The 19,103-nt window shown below is 37.0% G+C and overlaps 1 protein-coding gene across 1 annotated transcript in view; it reads left to right on the forward strand.

Moving 5' to 3' along the window:
* The window catches only part of LOC129747699 (ectopic P granules protein 5 homolog), a 176,372-nt gene that overhangs the window by 137,907 nt on the left and 19,362 nt on the right, over window positions 1-19,103 (forward strand). Inside the window, 1 exon segment of the mRNA XM_055742021.1 lies at window positions 15,647-16,655. Within this exon segment, the coding sequence (XP_055597996.1) occupies window positions 15,810-16,655 (846 nt within the window). The 5' untranslated portion in view covers window positions 15,647-15,809.

The following is a 19,103-nucleotide window of genomic DNA, read 5'->3' on the forward strand; positions in this document are numbered from 1 at the left end:
AGATCACGCGTTGATACCGATCGGTTACGTTTGATATGAGTGACTACTTTGGCATTCAACTGGGGCTGACTGGAACCAGGTTTTCTACCGGATCTTGGCATATCCGTCAAGGACGACTCGTTTCCATATTTGTCGATGATATTTTTCACGCTTGTGTGGTGTACTAGGAACCGTTTTGCGATTTGGGTGTAGGTGACATCCTTTTCAGTGCACAAAATGTGCAGAATTTTCTTTCTACATAGTTTCAAGATCAACACGAACCAAAGCGAAGATGGAAAAACTAATCCGAACAAATTGATTGCACAACACTTTTCAAGCACGTAAAGTAAACAAACCTTGCTTGCATGCACACAGAGAAAAGTTCACCCATTTGTGAGTAAACTAGTTTTAAAAGTTGCTAATGACTTTTCGATACAGTTCTTAGGTAATTGCTGTTTTTTTAAACTGTAGTATTGCTTTCTATTATGTCTCCCTCCTTTTCTGTGGCTACTACGTTAATCTAACACGTTCGTCGCCAAGAGTCAGTGACGCAAAATCTGTTTATATTTGAAAAGATAATACACAAACTAAGAGATATATTTTTTTATTCAAATTTATCTCGGATTGAAGCCTTCATCTCCACTGTTCTGTAGCCAGAATTTGAAGCCGAAATTAAATTTCCTGTTGATGTTTTGGCTTTTCAAAGTTGGACATATTTTAAGTGGGTGACGGACGGATGGCGACGAACGTGTTAAACAAGTTTTCAGAATCATGCACTCCTGTGAGATTTAAACTTTCACAATGCCGCTTTAGCCGCCGACTGTGGTCTAGAGGATTTGAACGCTATCGTTTTCTAAGCCAGAGGTCATGAGATCGAGTCTCGGTCACGGCATACATAGTACTCTTTCTGTGGGTTGGTGGTGTTAGCATTAGTAAAATGCTAGCCATTATATCCTTGAGAGAGGTACGCTTTAGTCATAAGTAGAATTCAGATCTCTTCAAAGAAACATGAAGTTTCACTGAGATCCTATATGTGTGTGTTCGTTTTTTAATGTATCGAAAAATGTGCATTATATTCACTTATTGTTCGTTGGTTAACGAGAACTTTCACTTTTTTCACTAGGTTTCAGAGATTTTCGAGTTTCGCCCTTTTTTGTTTTCGATTCCAGTAACGCCCAGGGCGAGTACAGCTACGGGTGTGTTAATATACCAAAAAACTAACGAACGTTCTAACGAAAATGAATCCAGTGTTCCGAATATCACTCAATTCTCATGAGAGACACTGAAACGTTTTCAACAGCGAAAGCAAAACCTAAATTGTCGGTTGGTTTATCTCCCAGTGGGGCAAAGATTGTGTTCGACAGCGCTGCTCCGAGAATCAAAGAAATAAAATTTGAAAGAGAGACGTTTCTTCTCCAGTTGGAATTCTCAACTGAGTGAGGAGCTACCTGATTTTCAGTTTCTTTTTTTTTTTTTTAAACGTCTTTGGTTGTCTAACCGTACAGACTAGTTGCTTAAGCCTAAGAAACTCTGCTTAAAACTAATTTAAACCTACGTTTACACATATTAAAATCAAACAAATGACTCACTGAGTTAAAACTTTCACAACATTTATCAATTGGATGGTTCCGGCCATATACAGTACGGTGATAGGGTATCCATAGGAACTGACGTCGCCGAAGTGTCCTCGTGGAAACGTATATATTGACACGTTGCAGTATGTATGCGGAGTCAACACGGTGGGTTAAGGTATCAAAAATGAAGGCTTGCTGCAGTTCAATACGACGCTTTTCTAGTGTAGTTAGGCCTATCAGAGCACACCTTTGCTCATAAGGCGGGAGTCGGAGCGGGTCATTCCAGGGAAGACGCCGGAGAGCGTATCTTACGAAGCTACGTTGAACTCGTTCGAGGCGGAAGCATTGAGTGCTCTGAGAGGGAGCCCACACCTGGACAGCATACTCCATGATACTACGAACGGACGAGCAGTAGATGGCTTTCAGTGCATATATGTCGTCAAAATCCCTTGTATTTCGGCGAAGAAATCCAAGTGCTGCAAAGCCCTTTGCCACGGTTAACGCTATGTGCTCGGCGAAAGTGAGCCTGTTGTCGATTTTAATCCCTAGATCAAGAATAGATTTTGTATTTTCCAAACAGAGGCCGGATAGCTGGTAGTCAAAATTTATAACATTTCTTGATCGGGTAAAATTAATGATCTTGCACTTTTTCGCATTTGCTTGCATTCCGTTCATCTGACACCAGCTCTCTAATGTAGCGATGTCCGCTTGCAGGGCGAGACAGTCTACAGTGCTGTGAATCTTTCTAAAAATCTTCAGATCGTCGGCATACAATAGAGTGTCGGATTGAAAAGTTGCGCACAGGTCGTTCACAAAGATTATGAAGAGAAGCGGTCCAAGGTGACTCCCCTGAGGAACTCCAGATGGGATGGCAAACGTTTCCGAGCGCGAGTTTTTAATTTTCGTGAAGGCACGACGGTCCGTGAGATATGATTCAATCCATTCAAGCGCCCATTCAGGAAAACCTAGCTGATCCAGCTTAGCTACAAGTATTTTGTGCGGGACACGGTCAAACGCTTTTGCAAAGTCTATATAAACAGAGTCCACTTGAAAACCTTTCTCCATGCTGTTACTCAAAGAGCTTACATAGCACATCAGATTGGTTACGGTTGATCTTCGCTTCATAAAACCATGTTGAGCCTCAGATATAAAAGGTTTTGCAGCGGCATATATTCGTTCATGCATTAGGACTTCAAAAATCTTAGATATTGAGATCAAAATTGATATAGGTCGGTAATTATCTACGCAGTTAATATTTCCTGATTTGTGAATCGGTGAGATGGACGCAACTTTCCATGCTCTGGGAAAAGATCTTTCCGATAGTGACTGGTTTATTATACTACAAATCGGGGCAGCTAAAGGTGCTGCGCAAAGTTTCAAAAAAGCGGTGGGTATGCGATCTGGACCAGAACCTTTAGTTGGGTCAAGCGAAGACAATTGTTCGTAGATATCCTGCTCAGTGAAACACGGTAAAGGTAAGTTGATATCATACGATTGAATAGAGGCGATGTAGTTGCTGTCAGAGTCGGTACTAGCTGGACAATATACACTTTGGAAGAAATCAGCGAACATATTAGCCGATTCAGTTGAGTTAGAGGCAATGACTCCATTAAACCTCATGTCTGCAGGAATAGATGCGTTCCGTTTTCTTCGATTAAAGTATTTCCAGAATGACGATGGATCACGTTTGAGGTTTTGTTGAAGCTGAGAAATGTGTTGGCGGAAGAGCAGATCGTTCAGGTTTTTGAATTCATTCTCTAGGGATCGCAAATGGCATCTGCGATTTTCAGAACGATTCTTGTTAAAACTTTTACGTGCCTTTCGTAGCTGATTTCGTAGCCGTCTTAGATCGGAGTTCCACCACTCGTGCTTTATTGGTTTGAAACTCTTCGGGCGTTTCAAGGGAATGTTTTGTCTCAAAACCGAGTAGAGTTTTTCATAGAAAACATTCAGAGCGGAATCCACATTGTTGGCAGCTTCAAGAGTATTCCAATCTATCGAATTGAGCGCAGCAGTAACAAGACCGTAATCGCATTTATTGAAATCGAAATCAAACTCTCCAACAGGTTCTTCCTGATCACACACATGATCGACGATTTCAAGGCATATAGTGTATGATTTATGATGACGATCCGTAGGAATAATCGAAACAGGTGACACAAAAAAGTTCAGGTTTTCGGGATTATTTGAAAAAACGAGGTCTAAAAACCGCATATTGGCGTTCGGTATACAACAAATTTGATGCATACCTGCAGAAAGAATCCTTTCAGTTAGAGCAGTTCAGTTAGTCAATAACTTTTCTTGCTCAATCACTCACTCACTCACTCGTTTACTGATCGATGATCGAATGCTGTCTGCCTGATACATCTTGCTTTGTTGTTGCTGTTGTTGTGGAGGATTAAAATAGTCATTCAAACACGCAGGCAGTACGTATGAACATATGTTTCTGCCGCTTTGCCAGAAAGTACGCACACGCTAACTTTTGGCTACCCCTTAAAGGCGTAATATTGACCCGTTATTGAGAACCTCCACGATCTGTCAAAAAAAGGGTCATTTTATCGGATTAATATTACCCCTTATTTCAAAAAGCTCGACTCCCTTCAAAAGGGGTCGTTTCATACGTTATCAAATTCAAAGCGTTATTTGTCCAGTAAATAAGGCAATGATGAGAAAGATTGTGGTAAGTATTTCACTTCACATTTCAATTATAGTTAAGATAAATTTAAATTAAATATCGATTACTGTCGCTACAGATCGTCTTGGAGCCAGAAGATGTAGGACTCCATGGAAAAACTTCAAAAGAAGGCATGAATATGATGCGATTCCCTGATTCTTGCCGTGTAAGTTTTCTCTCACATTATTAAAGAATTTACAATTAAATAGAAGTTTCATTTTTTTCTAGCTCGCATCACGCCCCAGATGCCAAAACAAGGAAAGTCGAAGTCGAAGGAAATTTCGAACGGTTTATGACTTGTGATTGTGGTCATTTAGTGCATGTTTGAATAAACCGTGTGATATATATGAAATTGTTTTACTTTGTTTCGAATTTTTATTCCATGCATGTTTCATTTTTTGCCAGAAGCAACTGCTCCAACGAATGCAAGCGTTTTAAATAAGGGGTAATTATCACCCGCTGCAACCGTTTGAAATAAGGGGTAATTTTCATCCGCTACAAGCGTTATCAGGCTGAGTACCCCTTAAAGGGTTAAGCGACTTTATCCGTAAAAAGGAGTTCTCCCAGTCTTATCGAATAACGGGTCAAAAGTATTCGTTAAGGGGTAGCCAAAAGTTAGCGTGCAGGCAGTATGAACCGATGCAAGGCCGCATTGATTGAGTTTGAGTGAGTGAGTGAGTGGATTTTCGAATTGGATCTTGTATCAGTCAGTGTCTCAATCACTTCTGATACACCAGGTAGTGAGCTTGAGAGATCGACTTAGATGCGAGTCCGCTCTCGCTTTTGAATCTTGTTTACATTGACTTCGCATTGTCGCTCTGCCGATTCTCTAGGGAACAACATGCAGCAGCAATCGGCTTTGAATGTTTCCAACTAGAAACCTATCATGAGCGTTTCTTCCGAGTGATTTTCGGAAGACTGAATGAATCAACATGAAGTTTCGCCCAATTGAATTTTATCGATTTTTTGAAAGCTTCAAGTGATTTTAAGATGAAACCGCGTTTATTAGAAAAAGTGCAACCGTGTACATCCGGAATGACCGTTAACTCGATTTGTTTACATTTGGCAGTTTCGCCCTTTTGAATGGTTCGCATCGATTTCTGTAATATGTAATATGTAATTAAACTTTAAAAAATTTGATATGTTGATTTGGAACTGGTATCATGACACAGTGCACAGTGAGATGGCTCCATACAAAGACTGGAACCCGCAATTCCATTTCTGTTTGGCAAAGTGACGAACTTCTTCAATTTTTAGAAACAGACGTACTATATTTTCGAAAAGTCATGTTTAACAAAAAGATCAAAGATCTTAAATTTTTGATCTGATGTAAATAGAGAACCAACCGGATGGTCTGAGCTAGGAAATAGAAAGTTCACTTGGGTTGGCTGGCGGTAGCTCAATTTCCTGTTAACCGAGGCCAACGACACTTGACCTACTGCAAAATGCACCGCTATTATATTACCGTTTAATTAGGCTTGCAGTACATATGACCAAATGCAACATTTGTCAAAGGTACTGACAGTTTCCCCGATCATCAGTAGCCATAATGTGTGTTTGCGACCCTAACAACCTACGATTAGTTACACTTGAAAAACGGCCGCTGCAACAGGGAAATCTCCCAGCCCAGCATCCAGCGAGTCGAGCGGTCAGCAGAAGTCAAACTTCGTTTTCATTCCACATTCCCATCATCAGTGATTGGTCTGATTCGGTTGTAAAAAAAAAAGCGAAAACAAAAACAAAACCACCTCATCTGCGTCGCAGTGACTCTCTTTAGCTAGGAGGTACGCTGCCATTGTTTTAGCCTCCCATCCGAGATAATACGTATGGGCGTGACCATCTAGTACGCCTTGTTTTTAGGTCGACACATGCCCGTTTTTATATTTTCCCTCTCTTCTCGGATGTGTGACAAACTTCATCCATCCCACATGGATGAGGCACCTACAACTGCACCAAGCGACGTTTCCCCATAGCTTCCATGGTTAGCTTGCCGCGGTAAATAATTTGACAGCAGAAGATCTCGACGAGAGAAAGAGCGAGGAACCCGAAACTTACGACGATTACTAGGATCGGTCCCCCAGAGCACACGCCTTGTGCTTATCCCCGTAATTACAGGGTAGAGCAGCGTTCAACACCCCTGTCTGACGTAGATTGCTGCGATTACGCCAGGCTAGGAGGGAACTGTTTGTTTGAAAGAATTTCTCTTTTGCCTCCAAAAGACATCACAATTCTGCTAAATTAGACTGTCCCAAAAGGGAGAAAATGTGATAGACACATTTTCTCACGCGCTGCTGTCGCCGCACGAAGCGCACCAAAATTTCAATTTATCATGTGCGATCTGCTCCGGCACATGTGATATCTGACGAAAGAAAGACCCCGCCACCTAACAATAGAATTTTGATCAACAAAGCAAAACAAAGCGGTTCCACGAAAGTTGTCGTGGTGGTTGACATGGCAACAGATAAGAGCCCTGGCTGAAGAAAAACGTTTTGCTGACATCGGTTTTAATTCACTTTTTCCTCATTTTTGCTGCTGATAAGAAACGCAAAACGGTGCACACTCAACATTAATGGTTTCCATTTTGATTTGAAAGAAACAAACGTTTTTCGTCTCGCATGCAAATGATATTGTGGTGGCGAAACAAGCGTGAGAGTTGGCCAAGTTGTGGGTAGGCCTCCCAACTAACTAAGTAGAAGAGGTACAATTGCCCCCTCGTCTGCTATCTTGTGGATTTCTGTCTGTCTGTCTTTGCGAAAAAAAACAAAAAAACAAAACATGCGCGCATGTGAAAACGATAATCATGCTGCTGGGGCTACTTACAATTGGAGAGATAATTCGAAACGCGCCTAATTTAAATAATAGTATTATATCGTTTACCGGAACATAACCTCTGGAAAGGCAGCAACAATCGCCGATTCGCATCTATCATCTGGTTGGTAGAAATTGGATTAAAAACATTTCATATAAACTAACGCTGATTGCTTGTTACAAGTTTGCTACAATATGTTTCAACGCAAATTGAATAGTAACCGGAATGTTGTAAGGAAACTAGAACTCAAATACGCTCAGCTTTGGATTTTAAGCGTAGATTTCAGATTTTTTTTCTCCAACTTCAAACTTTATTTCTCGTGCATCTTAAAACTAAATTACAATATGTATGTATGAATTTATGTAGTTAAGCCCACCAGAGGTAAGTAGCTGATAGCAGGGTGTCCAGCGAACCGGGAAAACCGGGAAAAAACCGGGAATTTAAAATGAGACCGGGAAAACCGGGAAAAAACCGGGAATTTCAAATCAAAACCGGGAAAATTATTTATGGATTATGGATATATGGATTATGGAATCTTATTAAATTCTCAAATACATTCAATTTATCATGACGGAACTTTCTCTCAGAAACTTTGAAATCTATAGTCGTTTATTCCAGGGTTGTTAACCATTTGGGAGAAGTAGGAAAATGTCGGGATTTTATACATATTAATGAGTAAAATGCCGGAAAAATTTAGGAATATTTGAAATATTGAGATTTTTCGACCACAAACTTAGTTTATTTCTTAGCTCACGCGTATTGTGCTCTGCAGTGAATATAAAAAAGTTTTTAAATTAAATAAACACTGAACAACTGTGAAGTTTTAATACGTTAAGTTTTGGTAGTTAACTTTTATAGCGTTAATTAATTAAAGATTTTTATCATTGTGCACTTTCCTTGCGAATATCTGGAAAAAATAAAACTTAAAAATTTGAATGAAGAAATAAGTGAAAGGAGTTTTAAAATGTGAATTGTGATGTGAATTAATATGTTGAAAACAGACAGTTTTCTATGGAACCAACATCTCGAAAACTAAAATTTTAACTTGAATTATTATACACTAGTCCGGAATTGACGAAGTTCGAGTCTGCATCAGGAGCTTATTTTTTTCAGAAAAATACGTTATGCTGAAACGAAATTTGGAGAAATTAGCATAAATCTAACAAACACATTTGAACTGGGGAGTTATTTTGAAGAGTCCGACTTAAATATCAGATTAATTTGATGAAAAAATTTGAATTTTTATAGAACGTTATAAGAGAGATATGAATTCAGTTATTCATCCATGAAGTCTTACCCCGGTCGACAAATTTCCTTAAAAATCTTATGATCAATGGTAGTTTTAAAATAGATTGAACAATGAGAATTTTTTTAAGTGATTTTCCTTTTTTTCAGCTGTTTGCAGGTACCTCAAAATTCAAAAGTAATCTATGCTTATGCTTATGCTTATGATACATACACAGCCAGATCTTGTCAGCATCCCGGTGGGTAGTAAAAGTACATTTACTACCCATCTTAACTTGGCCGGGCCCACTGTGCAGTATTGGACGCAGAGACAACTGGAACACAGGGAGGAAGAAACGTGGACAACAGTACCATACGTTTCCATCTACCTCAAAATTCAAAAGTAATCATAACAATACTTCAAATTTTCATTTAATTGATAAAACATTTAAATTAAAAAAAAATCAAATATTTTGTTTGTGTTTTATGTACTAAAAAAAACACTGAAAATTGTCAAAAACTATCAAAACGTAAGTTCAAAAATCAAAATCAAATTTCTGTGTGACGACATAACCTCGAAGAACTCATTTTATTTGGTTTCGATTATATTTTGTTCTTATTGTCCTATGCGGGAAAAATGTCGGAAAAAAAGATGCCACCATTTTATTCAATGAATTGATAAACGCACAGAAGGCAGATCATGTAACAAGAGAAATTTTTTTTGTGTGTTTCCTGTTTGCATTATTACAAAACCGAATAAAAACATGCATTTTTGAGATAGGACAGATAATCTAGAACTCAGCGCATTCTAATATAAATGTTAAAGGTATAAATAAAAACATGATTCAGTATTCAATATGAGAACCGAAATAAAATATCAGATTGCTTATCATGAATAAGGTTAATCTGAATCTGTTTTTAGAATTTTAGAAGGTAAATATCAGAATATCAGTCAGTAGATTTCAATAGAAAAATTTAGAATTAAACTTGAAATTTTAAAAGTATTATATGGCACCATATCAAAACTATGATGTATCCATGCAAATAATTAAATATAGCAGTTTCTCTTATAAAAAGCGAAGATGGTTTGAAAGATTGAAAAGAAGGTAACAATTTTCGGTTGAGGTTCGGACAACTAGATTTATTTTCTTACCGTATTACGATCACCGTAATACGGTAAGAAAATAAATCTAAATACCTTTGAGTTTCAAGATTAAACTAAAAAAAATTAAGTCCTCTCACACTTTTATATTCAACTTGCAAAAACATATCTTCAGTTTTGATCAAAAAATCTTTTGGACATATTTATTTGCGCATTTTCAAACGAGGGAATCCATAAAATCTCATTCGGGAAAACCGGAAAAAACCGGGAATTTGAAAATGGAAACTCGCTGGCCACCCTGTGATAGGTCTTTTAACCCGTGTCGGTATGGTAAGTCTCGATCGCTCATTCAAATATTGTTCATGCTTAACTCATCAACAATAATTGCAGCACTACCAAGGAGTCCATTGCCACTGGATTTGGATAGGTTTGATTCATCTTACTCCCTTCCAACTGTTCGAAACAAAAAAAGAATTCTGAAAAGATTCCAGGAATCTATAATCACAGCGGCATTCCCAGAGGCCGGAACTACCCCTTTCGGATTTTAATTAGGATAATTAGGAGAAATATTTGTTTCACATTACTATAGTACCCATTAGACTGCCCCAAATTTGTATGGGAATTTCAAAACCTGTGATATGTTATGCGCTGCAAGCTCAAATTGATCCTAGTCCTAGAATAAGATCTCATGCCAAATTTGGGCCAGATCGGATCACGGGAAGGGGTCGCTCAACGAGCCTGAAGTTTGTATGAGATTTTGAGACATTTTGTTCGGGAGAAACATGAAAAAGCAGTTTTTCAACCATAACTTTGGTTCCCGTCGGCCGATTTCATTCAAAAATGGTTTTTCTTAAAGCCTAAATTATGAAAAATATTTCACCCGAAGACCGCATTTCGATAAGAGTTAGGATAAAAAAGTTATTAGGCCTCAAAAATGGGCTAACTTTTTAAAGGATGGTATTCATCACTGTTAATGAGTCGGGGCGGTCGAACATATCGAAGCCTCATTAGCAGTGATGAATACCACCGTAAAAAAAGTTAGCCCATTTTTGAGGCCTAATAACTTTTTTATCTTAACTCTTATCGAAATGCGGTCTTCGGATGAAATATTTTTCATAACTTAGGCTTTATGAAAACCCATTTTTGCAAGAAATCGGTCGACGGAAATCAAAGTTATTGATAAAAAACTGCTTTTTCATATTTCTCCCGAACAAAATGTCTCAAAATCCCATACAAACTTCAGGCTCGTTGAGCGACCCCTTCCCGTGATCCGATCTGGCCCAAATTTGGCATGGGATCTTGTACTAGGCCTAGGATCAATTTAAGCCTGCAGCGCATATCTTTTTCAAAAGTCGGGTCATTTGGGGCACTCTAGTACCCATGCATCATTTCCGGAACCGTTCGCAAATGTTTTTGCATTAAAACATGCAAATTAGAGACAAATTTTCCGGAACCCTGATTCCTGAGGAGTCAACAACACAACTTAACACTAAAGAACACCTTTTCTAAGTCGTGTTGACAAGTACAATTATAACTAGCTTTTCCCGATTATTCGAAACACTGTTTTTCATTCACTAATTTTCATTTTCACTTAAAAAATATGATTTTTCCGAAATTTGTGAAATCCGTGAAAAAATACACGTGCGTTCGAACCGAGTCCACGCCTACTCCCCGTAAAACTAAATAAAAAAAGCGTCAAACTCATTCTGCTTCCACTTCAATCCTATTCAACATGTTGAATATAGGTGTTGAAGTATAACTTGCATAAATTCCTGTGGTTCCATCGAAACTCTCTAATGTGTTTCTGAAACATGTATAAACCAATATTTTTGGTATTCTTGATGGTATAATTCATTGCTTCTGATATTTCTGGTAAATCTAACATTATTTTTAATCGACATCGTATTACTGGTATTATCTTCGATATCCAATTCCATATAAGATGAGAATATTAACATAATTTAATTCTATATGAACTCGAATCATTTTTTCGACATATCTCACATAAATGACGGGACATATTTGATACCTACATTGAAACCATTCATTTTAATTCTGTTTGGGTAGACGTCATTGTATATTTCATACAATTTTGCCCTAGCTCTTGTAGTTAAATATTTTTCATTGAAATCCTGGATTTTTTTTTCCATTCGTGGTTATTTCTTTTTTTTTTTTTTTGAAGCTAGTACCTAAAAATTTGATTATTTGTATTGCGGTCTGATTGGTGTTTAAGCTGTTTTATAATATGAAGACTGGCTGACTTTATAAAAAAAGGTAATTGAGTGTGTTTTGTTAAACAGTAGGTTTCTAAAAATAACGTCACATGAGTCAGAACTCAAATATGCGTATGATCAACTATTGTGTTGTGTTAGACTCAACCCTGTCCGATTCTAACATTTCAAAATAGTTGATCCGTGATTGAACAAAAGTTAAGTATGTGGTGAAAATGCTTCTTAAAAAAATTTCTACCCGCTCATTTTCAACACCTATAATTTTCTTCTAATCTTCTTCTATCCATCTATAATTTTCAATTCTTGAAATGTTCTCACTATGAGAACATAACATTCACCGATAAGGCCGTAAAAATTAATTTCAAAACATAAATCACGGTGACTAATCTTATTTAATAAGATTTCAGATTCAGATTTCAGATTCAGATTTCGGATTCAGATTTCAGATTCAGATTTCACATTTCAGATTCAGATTTTAGATTTCAGATTCAGATTTCAGATTCAGATTTCAGATTCAGATTCAGATTTCAGATTCAGATTTCATATTTCAGATTCAGATTTCATATTTCAGATTCAGATTTCAGATTCAGATTTCAGATTCAGATTTCAAATTCAGATTTCAGATTCAGATTTCAGATTTCAGATTTCAGATTTCAGATTTCAGATTTCAGATTCAGATTTCAGATTCAGTTTTCAGATTCAGTTTTCAGATTCAGTTTTCAGATTCAGATTTCAGATTCAGATTTCAGATTCAGATTTCAGATTCAGATTTCAGATTCAGATTTCAGATTCAGATTTCAGATTCAGATTTCAGATTCAGATTTCAGATTCAGATTTCAGATTCAGATTTCAGATTCAGATTCAGATTTCAGATTTCAGATTCAGATTTCAGATTCAGATTTCAGATTCAGATTTCAGATTCAGATTTCAGATTCAGATTTCAGATTCAGATTTCAGATTCAGATTTCAGATTCAGATTTCAGATTCAGATTTCAGATTCAGATTTCAGATTCAGATTTCAGATTCAGATTTCAGATTCAGATTTCAGATTCAGATTTCAGATTCAGATTTCAGATTCAGATTTCAGATTCAGATTTCAGATTCAGATTTCAGATTCAGATTTCAGATTCAGATTTCAGATTCAGATTTCAGATTCAGATTTCAGATTCAGATTTCAGATTCAGATTTCAGATTCAGATTTCAGATTCAGATTTCAGATTCAGATTTCAGATTCAGATTTCAGATTCAGATTTCAGATTCAGATTTCAGATTCAGATTTCAGATTCAGATTTCAGATTCAGATTTCAGATTCAGATTTCAGATTCAGATTTCAGATTCAGATTTCAGATTCAGATTTCAGATTCAGATTTCAGATTCAGATTTCAGATTCAGATTTCAGATTCAGATTTCAGATTCAGATTTCAGATTCAGATTTCAGATTCAGATTTCAAATTCAGATTTCAGATTCAGATTTCAGATTCAGATTTCAGATTCAGATTTCAGATTCAGATTTCAGATTCAGATTTCAGATTCAGATTTCAGATTCAGATTTCAGATTCAGATTTCAGATTCAGATTTCAGATTCAGATTTCAGATTCAGATTTCAGATTCAGATTTCAGATTCAGATTTCAGATTCAGATTTCAGATTCAGATTTCAGATTCAGATTTCAGATTCAGATTTCAGATTCAGATTTCAGATTCAGATTTCAGATTCAGATTTCAGATTCAGATTTCAGATTCAGATTTCAGATTCAGATTTCAGATTCAGATTTCAGATTCAGATTTCAGATTCAGATTTCAGATTCAGATTTCAAATTCAGATTTCAGATTCAGATTTCAGATTCAGATTTCAGATTCAGATTTCAGATTCAGATTTCAGATTCAGATTTCAGATTCAGATTTCAGATTCAGATTTCAGATTCAGATTTCAGATTCAGATTTCAGATTCAGATTTCAGATTCAGATTTCAGATTCAGATTTCAGATTCAGATTTCAGATTCAGATTTCAGATTCAGATTTCAGATTCAGATTTCAGATTCAGATTTCAGATTCAGATTTCAGATTCAGATTTCAGATTCAGATTTCAGATTCAGATTTCAGATTCAGATTTCGGATTCAGATTTCAGATTCAGATTTCAGATTCAGATTTCAAATTCAGATTTCAGATTCAGATTTCAGATTCAGATTTCAGATTCAGATTTCAGATTCAGATTTCAGATTCAGATTTCAGATTCAGATTTCAGATTCAGATTTCAGATTCAGATTTCAGATTCAGATTTCAGATTCAGATTTCAGATTCAGATTTCAGATTCAGATTTCAGATTCAGATTTCAGATTCAGATTTCAGATTCAGATTTCAGATTCAGATTTCAGATTCAGATTTCAGATTCAGATTTCAGATTCAGATTTCAGATTCAGATTTCAGATTCAGATTTCAGATTCAGATTTCAGATTCAGATTTCAGATTCAGATTTCAGATTCAGATTTCAGATTCAGATTTCAGATTCAGATTTCAGATTCAGATTTCAGATTCAGATTTCAGATTCAGATTTCAGATTCAGATTTCAGATTCAGATTTCAGATTCAGATTTCAGATTCAGATTTCAGATTCAGATTTCAGATTCAGATTTCAGATTCAGATTTCAGATTCAGATTTCAGATTCAGATTTCAGATTCAGATTTCAGATTCAGATTTCAGATTCAGATTTCAGATTCAGATTTCAGATTCAGATTTCAGATTCAGATTTCAGATTTCAGATTCAGATTTCAGATTCAGATTTCAGATTCAGATTTCAGATTCAGATTTCAGATTCAGATTTCAGATTTCAGATTCAGATTTCAGATTTCAGATTCAGATTTCAGATTTCAGATTCAGATTCAGATTTCAGTTTCAGATTCAACCCATTTCAAATCCTAGAGCCACCTAAATCTCCACGATTGATAAACGATTGATTTTTTAGCCCGATTCTGACCAGTCTTAGACTATTGTAAATGTTTTCATCAGTTCAACATTTTGGTAACTTATTCATTTGTATTTTATCATTCTTTTTAGTGTAATTTCTGTATTCTTGTATTTTTTTTACAATTATATTCACTTTTGAGTTATTTTGGCATTTCTGTCAATTTTTGCCATTTCTATAAATTTTCTGGATTTATCAGTTTTTGTGATTTTTATTTCTGTCAATTGTATCATTTTAGAAGCTCCAATGATAACTATAACCTTAAAAAAAATCGTGATTTGTTTCAGATATTATTATTTTTAAAACAATCTTCATTTTATTCTCAATGATGTTCTAAGCACATACAACTTATTTGAGGAAGTGACCCTTGAATATAGTATTTATTAGAATAAAAAAAATCAAGTTTTTCATTTTTCCAACTCTTTTTTTTATTCTGGCGTTTTAGTTATTTTTTCATTTCATTATTTCCATATTTTTTTTCTCGATCTTTTTTCTTTAACCATTTTTGTTCAATTTTGACATATTTTAAACGAACCGGTCAAATTTAATTTTTGCAGCTTCAAATGAAAAGTTCCGTTGTAATGAACTAAAATGGAGGTATTATCTGAAAATTTCGCGAGCAAAACAAACACGTGTCTAATCAACTAATCAACGCCTACTAGGTACGACTAGTTGGAAATGCAGTAGCCTTTTTTTACTTCAACCGATTCTGCAAATCTTCCTATCAAGTGTAAATTAGTTTCATCTGGATATTGGCAAATCCATAGATCTATCCTGATGAAAGTGTAAAGAGCACTCACTAATCATGAAGGGCACTTGATTTGTAGTTCAAAACGGACCAGCTCTCAGTTCCAGATTTCCAGCATATGCAGATGCCATTAGCAATCGCAATCGATGCATTGTGAATAAATGAGGTTCAATTCTTTCATTAAAACCATGCCAATTTCCACATTCCACAGGCCCTGAGTATGATTTGATTGCTTTCACGCCATCGTTTCCATCCGCGCAGGCGGTCGGTTTTGCTATCCTACCTACCAAGTGTAAAAGCAAGTGCACTTATCCGTTCTCTTTCCTTTTTCTCTCGATTTACAGACAAAATGAGCCACTCGAGCTGCAGCGGCTTCTTTGGGTAAACTCATTCCCACAGTCAATCGGGCCAAATCAGCAGCCAGTAAGCCGAACCCTTCTTGGCCGGGGTTTTCCCGGAATAGACACGTGACCTTTTAGCGCGCAGAAACACAACAACCGCGCGAAAATGGGTAATTCGGGTAGCATGAACGGTTTGCCCGGGTACGAGGAGGCGTACCATCATCCGAACTACCACCATCAATATCAGCGGTACCACGAGATGATACGTGCCGGTGGACCACCCCCAAGTTGGCTCGAGTCCTACCAGCGGGATCTTCGTGGAGGCGGAAACGGAGGCGGAGGACATCGTAGGGACTTTGAAGGGCGCCTCTCCAACGGCCATCTGGATATGATTCATCGTGAATCTACCAGTAGCGGACCGAGTCTTCCGCCACCGATGAAGGTCCTGCCGGATATTCCCGGCCGAGTGGCCAAGCTTCGTCCGACGAATAATGGGAACATTCTACACTCGGGCGGCACGATCAGCAAGAATAACAACCTCCAGAGATCGAAGAGTATCTCGTCGCCAACTTATCAGCAACACCAACAGCAAAACAGTTTCGACGAATCGGAGGAGCATGGCCATGTGCCAAACTCGTTGCCCCCGATGATGGCCATGCAGCGATCGCGCACCCAAATCAACATGATGACCCCCGGGATGAAACAGCGCGAAATGGAAGAACTCTCGGGAAGATCCCCCGGGAATGGTCCACAACCACGCGGTGGTTACGCGACCAATCAGCAGCGGAAGCAAAGCTACGATCATCATGGCGGAGGAACGCTGAACCAGAAACGGTTCGGTTCCGAACCGGATCTTCGGGTGGCATCGAGCGGAGGCGACATGCAGGACGGTGGTGGTGAATTCGGTGGCCAAGCTGGAGCTGGGAATAGAAACACCAAGCCGGTACAATCGAAGATCATGAAAGGGAAAAACAAGAAGAAGGCCGCTCCCGTTCCACCGGCTGTCGAGAAGGTAGGTCGATTTAGGAGCAGATTTTAGCCTGAGAGATCAACTTTGTTCGGGGTATATTCAGAATAAGTCCTGTTTGTTCTAAAGAACCACGAACAAAAAGCCCACCATAAAACCATAGAAGGAAAAAAACAAGTGGAAATCTTACAGAGTCTGGTTTCAGGTTCAGAAAAGAGGTAGGCTTCAAACATGCGGAAAAATTGTATCTACAGGTGTACAATCTTTAGTACCTTTTTCCGAGGTTCCAAAGATTTTAAAGCGATTCCGACTAGTTTGGGAGAACTGAAACCTAATGCACATGTAAAGCTTAGTTCTTTTAGAAATGGGACACTTTCTTTTGCTAATAGCTCGTTTACTAATCATCAGACAATCAAAATTTTTACAGCATTTTGTTGCCAGTAAAAAGTACTACCCGATCTTTTTTTTTCAAAATTTTAAAACCAAGCGTTTTCGAGATATTTACGATGTAAGAGAAAAAGGAAAAAATTATTTTGCACAGTTTCCTCCAAAATCCATCATTATCAAACTGATAGCTGACAAAACCGTTGATTATTCGAAAAATTACTGTGTGTGAGTGGTGGAAAAGTATGCAAATACTGTCAAAAATGTCCACAAAGTTCAAATCAAGCATTGGAGTGAAGCATATGATCGACAACTTCGGCTAAGGGTCATCAGGGAGGTCAAGTCTCATACCAGCTTTTTTAATTTTCAATAAGCGAAAAACTAAGGGTAGATCTCTGAAATTTCCATTTTTTTTTCTCCGATAAGCTGAAAGTGTTGCCTGGTAATGAGTCACTCGAACCTAACCTCAAACAACAATTTTTTGCTAATTCCACAGCTAGTAAGCTGTATAGCCGATTCCGAGGCTATGAGACAGATGATTTCTGGTGAACGAAAAAACTTATGAAAAGTATGTATCTGCGGGTTATTTTGTATAAAATATAATGATCTGCAAAAATTCTGCTCCTGTGGGAAAAAAAACAACAATTTTCAAAACGAAAACTATGGTTTCCACTGTTTTTAAAAGCCTAAAAAGAGTAATCTTTCATGTATCCTTTGCACCATACGATCTATACTAACTGATTATACTTTAAGTTCAATCTCATGATGGTTTTTCTTCGTTATTGCAAGATTTTGCCAGCAAAAATTTCATTAAAAACGCTCAAAAATATTCAAATTTGTTAATTTCGAAACAGCTGTATCCACTAAATTACCCTCAGTTTCGTTTAAAAGAGAAGTATTGATCCGAAAAGTAGCAAAAATTGAAGGAGGAGAATGTAGCTACCTAAAATACTGATTAGACGAAGTATGAGTTTGAAAAACTGAACAATATCATGACTGAAAAAAGTGTGCGCTGGCCGATGGGAGGTACCAAGAAAAAACTAGAATTTATTCTAACAAAAAACAATAAATAATTTTTTTTTCAAATTTTTTCATGAATTATCATAAGATTACCTTCATTTCCTTCATAGGAAGTATGTAGATCAAACGAAAGGTTTTTGAGATACACGCATTCGTAACTGTCCCATTTCTAAAAGAACTAAGCTATAATTATTCTATCAGCTTTATTTTTTAAGATTCAAGGATTAACTTTTGAAAAAAGGTAAACATCCATTGAAAAAATTACTGTCCATGAAAAAATGAAAATCCATTTCGAAAAGACTAAATATTACTATCAGCCTCAACTGATGTCATATGTATATCAATGTACTTTTAGCTGTCATTTTCGTCTGACGTTGTGCCAAATCATCGTCATTAGCGGGAAATTTCTCGATGCGATACCCTAAGCGATTGCATGCTTTGAGATGAATGATTGAAAAGCAAAAAAATGGGTTCCATACGATTTAAAACCAAGGACGTTGAGCGTCGTTTTAAATAGCGATGAAAGAGTTCCTCAAAAATGTAGATTCATCATGTAAATTTCCTTTACGTAACTTTCTTCATCAGCATTTTTAAGGCTACATGGGTTTTTTGTCCAATCGTTAACTGAACTCAAACGGAGCAGTGACACGATGACAACTTCTCATGCAAAATCCGTCCACGTTCTTCGATGTAATTTTATCGGCCGATCGGGATCTGAACATCCTCGTGTGACATAAAAAAAAATTTTATGACCGTCTAATTACTGCCGGTACTAACACTAGTAGCTTGTAGTAGCGAACTCGCAATAGTTTTTTGTCACAAGTCAAACCCTTTTGCTAGAGGGGTCGCTAGTTAAAATTAGAGCTAAACTAACTTACATTATTATTGCCGTTAATCATCACTTGGTTTTTTTTTTATTTCGCTTTTAAATTCCAAAAGATTAGGCAACTAATTGATACATGCGTTGTGGACGGGTACCGATTTTATTTTTTGCGATCAACGAACTTCAGAACAGTCGAAAAAGGAACATTTGTGACATTTTTTTCATGACATTCACACCTACTAAAATGCACGAATCGGCATTCGTAG

Source organism: Uranotaenia lowii, chromosome 1, assembly GCF_029784155.1.
Source record: "Uranotaenia lowii strain MFRU-FL chromosome 1, ASM2978415v1, whole genome shotgun sequence".
Classification (NCBI taxonomy): domain Eukaryota; kingdom Metazoa; phylum Arthropoda; class Insecta; order Diptera; family Culicidae; genus Uranotaenia; species Uranotaenia lowii.